The sequence below is a fragment of the Oncorhynchus gorbuscha genome, unplaced genomic scaffold (genome assembly GCF_021184085.1).
Source record: "Oncorhynchus gorbuscha isolate QuinsamMale2020 ecotype Even-year unplaced genomic scaffold, OgorEven_v1.0 Un_scaffold_2299, whole genome shotgun sequence".
In the NCBI taxonomy this organism is placed as follows: Eukaryota; Metazoa; Chordata; class Actinopteri; order Salmoniformes; family Salmonidae; genus Oncorhynchus; species Oncorhynchus gorbuscha.
This window is the reverse complement of record NW_025746850.1, coordinates 32,501-40,000: the sequence shown is the minus strand read 5'-3', so window position 1 is coordinate 40,000 and position 7,500 is coordinate 32,501. Positions and strand designations below refer to the sequence as shown.

The window sequence follows — 7,500 nt, the reverse complement described above, 5'->3', positions numbered from 1 at the left end:
GGCCAGTTATAGGCCAGTTATCTGCCAGTTATAGGCCAGTTATCTGCCAATTTTCTGCCAGTTATAGGCCAGTTATCTGCCAGTTTAGGGCCAGTTATCTGCCAGTTATAGGCCAGTTATCTGCCAGTTATAGGCCAGTTATCTGCCAGTTATAGGCCAGTTATCTGCCAGTTATAGGCCAGTTATCTGCCAGTTATCTGCCAGTTATAGGCCAGTTATCGGCCAGTTATCGGCCAGTTATAGGCCAGTTATAGGCCAGTTATCTGCCAGTTATAGGCCAGTTATAGGCCAGTTATCTGCCAGTTATAGGCCAGTTATCTGCCAGTTATAGGCCAGTTATCTGGCAGTTATAGGCCAGTTATAGGGCCAGTTATCTGCCAGTTATAGGCCAGTTATCTGCCAGTTATAGGCCAGTTATCTGGCAGTTATGGGCCAGTTATAGGCCAGTTATCTGGCAGTTATGGGCCAGTTATAGGCCAGTTATCTGCCAGTTATAGGCCAGTTATCTGGCAGTTATAGGCCAGTTATAGGCCAGTTATCTGGCAGTTATGGGCCAGTTATAGGCCAGTTATCTGCCAGTTATAGGCCAGTTATCTGGCAGTTATAGGCCAGTTATAGGCCTGTTATAGGCCTGTAATCTGGCAGTTATGGGCCAGTTATAGGCCAGTTGTTTGCCAGTTACCGTGCCAGTTATGGGCCAGTTTTGGGCCAGTTATAGGCCAGTTATCTGCCAGTTATAGTCCAGTTATCTGCCAGTTACCCTTCCAGTTTTAGGCCAGTTATAGGCCAGTTATCTGCCAGTTATAGTCCAGTTATCTGCCAGTTACCCTGCCAGTTATGGGCCAGTTATAGGCCAGTTATCTGCCAGTTATAGGCCAGTTATCTGCCAGTTATCTGCCAGTTATAGGCCAGTTATCTGCCAGTTATAGGCCAGTTATAGGCCAGTTATCTGCCAGTTATAGGCCAGTTATCTGCCAATTTTCTGCCAGTTATAGGCCAGTTATCTGCCAGTTTAGGGCCAGTTATCTGCCAGTTATAGGCCAGTTATCTGCCAGTTATAGGCCAGTTATCTGCCAGTTATAGGCCAGTTATCTGCCAGTTATAGGCCAGTTATAGGCCAGTTATCTGCCAGTTATAGGCCAGTTATCTGCCAGTTATAGGCCAGTTATTGGCCAGTTATCGGCCAGTTATAGGCCAGTTATCTGCCAGTTATAGGCCAGTTATAGGCCAGTTATCTGCCAGTTATAGGCCGGTTATAGGCCAGTTATCTGCCAGTTATAGGCCAGTTATCTGCCAGTTATAGGCCAGTTATAGGCCAGTTATCTGCCAGTTATAGGGCCAGTTATCTGCCAGTTATAGGCCAGTTATAGGCCAGTTATCTGCCAGTTATAGGCCAGTTATAGGCCAGTTATCGGCCAGTTATCTGCCCGTTATAGGCCAGTTATCTGCCAGTTATAGGCCAGTTATAGGCCAGTTATAGGCCAGTTATCTGCCAATTATAGGCCAGTTATAGGCCAGTTATAGGCCAGTTATCTGCCAGTTATCTGCCAGTTATCTGCCAGTTATAGGCCAGTTATAGGGCCAGTTATAGGCCAGTTATCTGGCAGTTATAGGCCAGTTATAGGGCCAGTTATCTGCCAGTTATAGGCCAGTTATCTACCAGTTATAGGCCAGTTATCTGGCAGTTATGGGCCAGTTATAGGCCAGTTATGGGCCAGTTATAGGCCAGTTATCTGCCAGTTATAGGCCAGTTATCTGGCAGTTATAGGCCAGTTATAGGCCAGTTATCTGGCAGTTATGGGCCAGTTATAGGCCATTTATCTGCCAGTAAAAGGCCAGTTATATTGGCAGTTATGGGCCAGTTATAGGCCAGTTATCTGGCAGTTATGGGCCAGTTATAGGCCAGTTATCCGCCAGTTATCTGCCAGTTACCCTGCCAGTTATGGGCCAGTTATGGGCCAGTTATGGGCCAGTTATGGGCCAGTTATCTGCCAGTAATAGGCCAGTTATATTGGCAGTTATGGGCCAGTTATAGGCCAGTTATCTGGCAGTTATGGGCCAGTTATAGGCCAGTTATCTGCCAGTAATAGGCCAGTTATATTGGCAGTTATGGGCCAGTTATAGGCCAGTTATCTGGCAGTTATGGGCCAGTTATAGGCCAGTTATCTGCCAGTTATCTGCCAGTTACCCTGCCAGTTATGGGCCAGTTATGGGCCAGTTATAGGCCAGTTATCTGCCAGTTATAGGCCAGTTATCTGCCAGTTACCCTGCCAGTTATGGGCCAGTTATAGGCCAGTTATCTGCCAGTTATAGGCCAGTTATCTGCCAGTTATAGGCCAGTTATAGGCCAGTTATCTGCCAGTTATAGGCCAGTTATCTGCCAGTTATAGGCCAGTTATCTGCCAGTTATCTGCCAGTTATAGGGCCAGTTATCTGCCAGTTATAGGCCAGTTATCTGCCAGTTATAGGCCAGTTATCTGCCAGTAATAGGCCAGTTATATTGGCAGTTATGGGCCAGTTATAGGCCAGTTATCTGGCAGTTATGGGCCAGTTATCTGCCAGTTATCTGCCAGTTATCTGCCAGTTACCCTGCCAGTTATGGGCCAGTTATGGGCCAGTTATAGGCCAGTTATCTGCCAGTTATAGGCCAGTTATCTGCCAGTTACCCTGCCAGTTATGGGCCAGTTATAGGCCAGTTATCTGCCAGTTATAGGCCAGTTATCTGCCAGTTATAGGCCAGTTATAGGCCAGTTATCTGCCAGTTATAGGCCAGTTATCTGCCAGTTATAGGCCAGTTATCTGCCAGTTATCTGCCAGTTATGGGCCAGTTATCTGCCAGTTATCTGCCAGTTATAGGCCAGTTATCTGCCAGTTATAGGCCAGTTATCTGCCAGTTATCTGCCAGTTATGGGCCAGTTATCTGCCAGTTATAGGCCAGTTATCTGCCAGTTGTAGGCCAGTTATAGGCCAGTTATCGGCCAGTTATCTGCCAGTTATCTGCCAGTTATGGGCCAGTTATCCGCCAGTTATAGGCCAGTTATCTGCCAGTTATAGGCCAGTTATAGGCCAGTTATCGGCCAGTTATCTGCCCGTTATAGGCCAGTTATCTGCCAGTTATAGGCCAGTTATAGGCCAGTTATAGGCCAGTTATCTGCCAGTTATCTGCCAGTTATCTGCCAGTTATAGGCCAGTTATCTGCCAGTTATGGGCCAGTTATAGGCCAGTTATCTGCCAATTATAGTCCAGTTATCCGCCCGTTATAGGCCAGTTATCTGCAGGTTATCTGCCAGTTATAGGCCAGTTATCTGCCAGTTATAGGCCAGTTATCTGCCAGTTATAGGCCAGTTATCTGCCAGTTATAGGCCAGTTATCTGCCAGTTATCTGCCAGTTATCGGCCAGTTATCGGCCAGTTATCGGCCAGTTATCGGCCAGTTATAGGCCAGTTATCTGCCAGTTATAGGCCAGTTATCTGCCAGTTATAGGCCAGTTATAGGCCAGTTATAGGCCAGTTATCTGCCAGTTATAGGCCAGTTATCTGGCAGTTATAGGCCAGTTATAGGGCCAGTTATCTGCCAGTTATAGGCCAGTTATCTGCCAGTTATAGGCCAGTTATCTGGCAGTTATGGGCCAGTTATAGGCCAGTTATCTGGCAGTTATGGGCCAGTTATAGGCCAGTTATCTGCCAGTTATAGGCCAGTTATCTGGCAGTTATAGGCCAGTTATCTGGCAGTTATGGGCCAGTTATCTGCCAGTTATAGGCCAGTTATCTGGCAGTTATGGGCCAGTTATAGGCCAGTTGTTTGCCAGTTACCCTGCCAGTTATGGGCCAGTTTTGGGCCAGTTATAGGCCAGTTATCTGCCAGTTATAGTCCAGTTATCTGCCAGTTACCCTGCCAGTTTTAGGCCAGTTATCTGCCAGTTATCTGCCAGTTATAGTCCAGTTATCTGCCAGTTACCCTGCCAGTTATGGGCCAGTTATAGGCCAGTTATCTGCCAGTTATAGGCCAGTTATCTGCCAGTTATAGGCCAGTTATCTGCCAGTTATAGGCCAGTTATAGGCCAGTTATCTGCCAGTTATAGGCCAGTTATCTGCCAATTTTCTGCCAGTTATCTGCCAGTTTAGGGCCAGTTATCTGCCAGTTATAGGCCAGTTATCTGCCAGTTATAGGCCAGTTATCTGCCAGTTATAGGCCAGTTATCTGCCAGTTATCTGCCAGTTATAGGCCAGTTATCGGCCAGTTATCGGCCAGTTATAGGCCAGTTATAGGCCAGTTATCTGCCAGTTATAGGCCAGTTATAGGCCAGTTATAGGCCAGTTATCTGCCAGTTATCTGCCAGTTATAGGCCAGTTATCTGCCAGTTATAGGCCAGTTATCTGGCAGTTATAGGCCAGTTATAGGGCCAGTTATAGGCCAGTTATAGGCCAGTTATCTGGCAGTTATGGGCCAGTTATAGGCCAGTTATCTGGCAGTTATGGGCCAGTTATAGGCCAGTTATCTGCCAGTTATAGGCCAGTTATCTGGCAGTTATAGGCCAGTTATAGGCCAGTTATCTGGCAGTTATGGGCCAGTTATAGGCCAGTTATCTGCCAGTAATAGGCCAGTTATCTGGCAGTTATGGGCCAGTTATAGGCCAGTTATCTGGCAGTTATGGGCCAGTTATAGGCCAGTTATCTGCCAGTTATCTGCCAGTTACCCTGCCAGTTATGGGCCAGTTATAGGCCAGTTATCTGCCAGTTATAGGCCAGTTATCTGCCAGTTACCCTGCCAGTTATGGGCCAGTTATAGGCCAGTTATCTGCCAGTTATAGGCCAGTTATAGGCCAGTTATAGGCCAGTTATCTGCCAGTTATAGGCCAGTTATCTGCCAGTTATAGGCCAGTTATCTGCCAGTTATCTGCCAGTTATGGGCCAGTTATCTGCCAGTTATCTGCCAGTTATAGGCCAGTTATCTGCCAGTTATAGGCCAGGGAGGGAGGGAAAGAGAGGAGGGAGGAAGGGAAGGAGGGAGGGAAAGAGAGGAGGGAGGAAGGGAAGGAGAGGAGGGAGGAAGGAAAGAAGAGGAGGGAGAAAGGGAAGAAGGGAGGGAGGGAGGGAAGGAGAGGAAGGGAGGAAGGGAAGGAGGGAGGGAAAGAGAGGAGGGAGGAAGGGAAGGAGGGAGGGAGGAAAGAGAGGAGGGAGGAAGGGAAGGAGAGGAGGGAGGAAGGAAAGAAGAGGAGGGAGAAAGGGAAGGAGGGAGGGAGGGAAAGAGAGGAGGGAGGAAGGGAAGGAGGGAGGGAAGGAGAGGAGGGAGGGAGGGAAGGAGAGGAGGGAGGGAAGGCGGGAAGGAGAGGAGGGAGGGAGGGAGGGAAGGAAGGAGGGAGAGGAGGGAGGGAGGGAGGGAGGGAAGGAAGGAGGGAGAGGAGGGAGGGAGGGAAGGAGAGGAGGGAGGGAGGGAGGGAGAGAGGGAGGGAGGGAGAGAGGGAGGGAGAGAGGGAGGGAAAGAGAGGAGGGAGGAAGGAAAGGAGAGGAGGGAGGAAGGAAAGGAGGGAAGGAGAGGAGGGAGGAAGGGAGGAAGGAAAGGAGGGAAGGAGAGGAGGGAGGAAGGGAAGGAGGGAGGGAGGGAAAGAGAGGAGGGAGGAAGGGAAGGAGGGAGGGAGGGAAAGAGAGGAGGGAGGAAGGGAAGGAGGGAGGGAGGGAAAGAGAGGAGGGAGGAAGGGAAGGAGAGGAGGGAGGAAGGAAAGAAGAGGAGGGAGAAAGGGAAGGAGGGAGGGAGGGAAGGAGAGGAGGGAGGAAGGGAAGGAGGGAGGGAGGGAAAGAGAGGAGGGAGGAAGGGAAGGAGGGAGGGAGGGAAGGAGAGGAGGGAGGAAGGGAAGGAGAGGAGGGAGGAAGGGAAGGGAAGGAGGGGAGGGAGGGAGGGAGGAAGGGAAGGAGGGAGGGAAAGAGAGGAGGGAGGAACGGAAGGAGGGAGGGAAAGAGAGGAGGGAGGAAGGGAAGGAGGGAGGGAGGGAAAGAGAGGAGGGAGGAAGGGAAGGAGAGGAGGGAGGAAGGAGGGAGGGAAGGAGAGGAGGGAGGAAGGGAGGGAGGGAAAGAGAGGAAGGAGGAAGGGAAGGAGGGAGGGATATAGAGGAGGGAGGAAGGGAAGGAGGGATGGAAAGAGAGGAGGGAGGAAGGGAAGGAGGGAGGGATATAGAGGAGGGAGGAAGGGAAGGAGGGATGGAAAGAGAGAAGGGAGGAAGGGAAGGAGAGATGTAGGGAAAGAGGGATGGAAAGAGAGGAGCGAGGAAGGAAGAAAGGATGTAGGGAAAGAGGGATGGAGGGAAAGAGATTATCTATGCATAAATTACTTCATCTTCATAAGGCTTGCGAGCATCGGTGTCTGGTGCCAGTCCGCTCTCCTCGCACGTCCGTCTCTGATCCTCTGGTACTGATCTCTGACGCTTTACCTCTGGAAGACAAGAAGAGAGGGATGGGAGGGGGGGGGACAGAGAGGGTCAGAGGGAGGGGGACAGAGAGGGACAGAGGGAGGGAGAGAGGAGAGAGAGGGGAGGGAGGGGTGGAGAGAGGAGAGGGAGGGGGACATAGAGGGATAGGGAGAGAGGAGAGAGAGAGGGAGGGATAGTGAGGGAGAGAGAGAGAGGGAGGGAGGGGGTCAGAGAGGGACAGGGAGCCAGAGAGGAGAGAGAGAGGGAGGGGGACAGAGAGGGACAGGGAGCCAGAGAGGAGAGAGAGAGGGGAGGGAGGGGGACAGAGAGGGTCAGAGAGGGAGGGAGAGAGAGAGATAAAAGGAGAGAAGGAGAGAGGGTCAGAAGGATAGGGAGGGAGAGAGGGACAGAGAGGAGAGAGAGGGGGAGGGAGGGAGAGTAAGATGTTGAACCTGATTTGTGAGACATTCACACCTCATGGGCCACACAGTGAGACACCTTTAGAGACCACACATACAACCACAGAGGGGTGTGTTCTGAGAGAGACACTGTATGGTGCCATGGGGAGAGGAGGGATAGTGTCTATTGTGTGTGTGTGTATTTATGTGTGTGCATTTATACATGTGTGTGTGGAGATGTGTGCGTCTCTCTCACCTGGCCTGACCTCCACATACTGGCTGAAGGACCTCAGCTGTGTTTTCCTGACAGCTGGCTCCTGACTGAAGACTACAGGACCACGCAGTCTCTCTGTCGCCCTGCGCAGACGCTCTGCATTGTTCTGGACACACACACACAGGCATTGTTTTTACAGTCACACACACTCTCAGTAGTGCCGAGATGCCGACAGGAGAGATGCTTAACTTCGGTACGGTGTGTGTTTGTTTCTCACTCGGGAGACAAAAGAAGAAGAAAAAAAAGAAAAAAGGCAATTAAGTTTCAACAAAAACCCAGAAGAGTCAGGAAATGAATTCAGATTATGCAAAGACTTGGCGATGCTATTGTTTTATTGTTTATTATCAATTGTTTTCAAACGGAACGTGTTGAGAAGCTTCTCCTTATCAGAAGGGGACACACACACACACACACACACACACACA

General features: G+C 50.2%; 1 protein-coding gene across 1 annotated transcript in view; it reads right to left on the bottom strand.

The window, feature by feature from the left end:
* The window catches only part of LOC124025594 (EH domain-binding protein 1-like), a 48,387-nt gene that overhangs the window by 8,863 nt on the left and 32,024 nt on the right, over positions 1-7,500 (bottom strand). Inside the window, exons 4-5 of the mRNA XM_046338955.1 lie at positions 7,058-7,181; positions 6,326-6,426 (exon numbers count right to left, since the gene is read on the bottom strand). Of these exons, the coding sequence (XP_046194911.1) occupies positions 6,326-6,426; positions 7,058-7,181 (225 nt within the window). The remainder of the gene's footprint in view (positions 1-6,325; positions 6,427-7,057; positions 7,182-7,500) is intronic.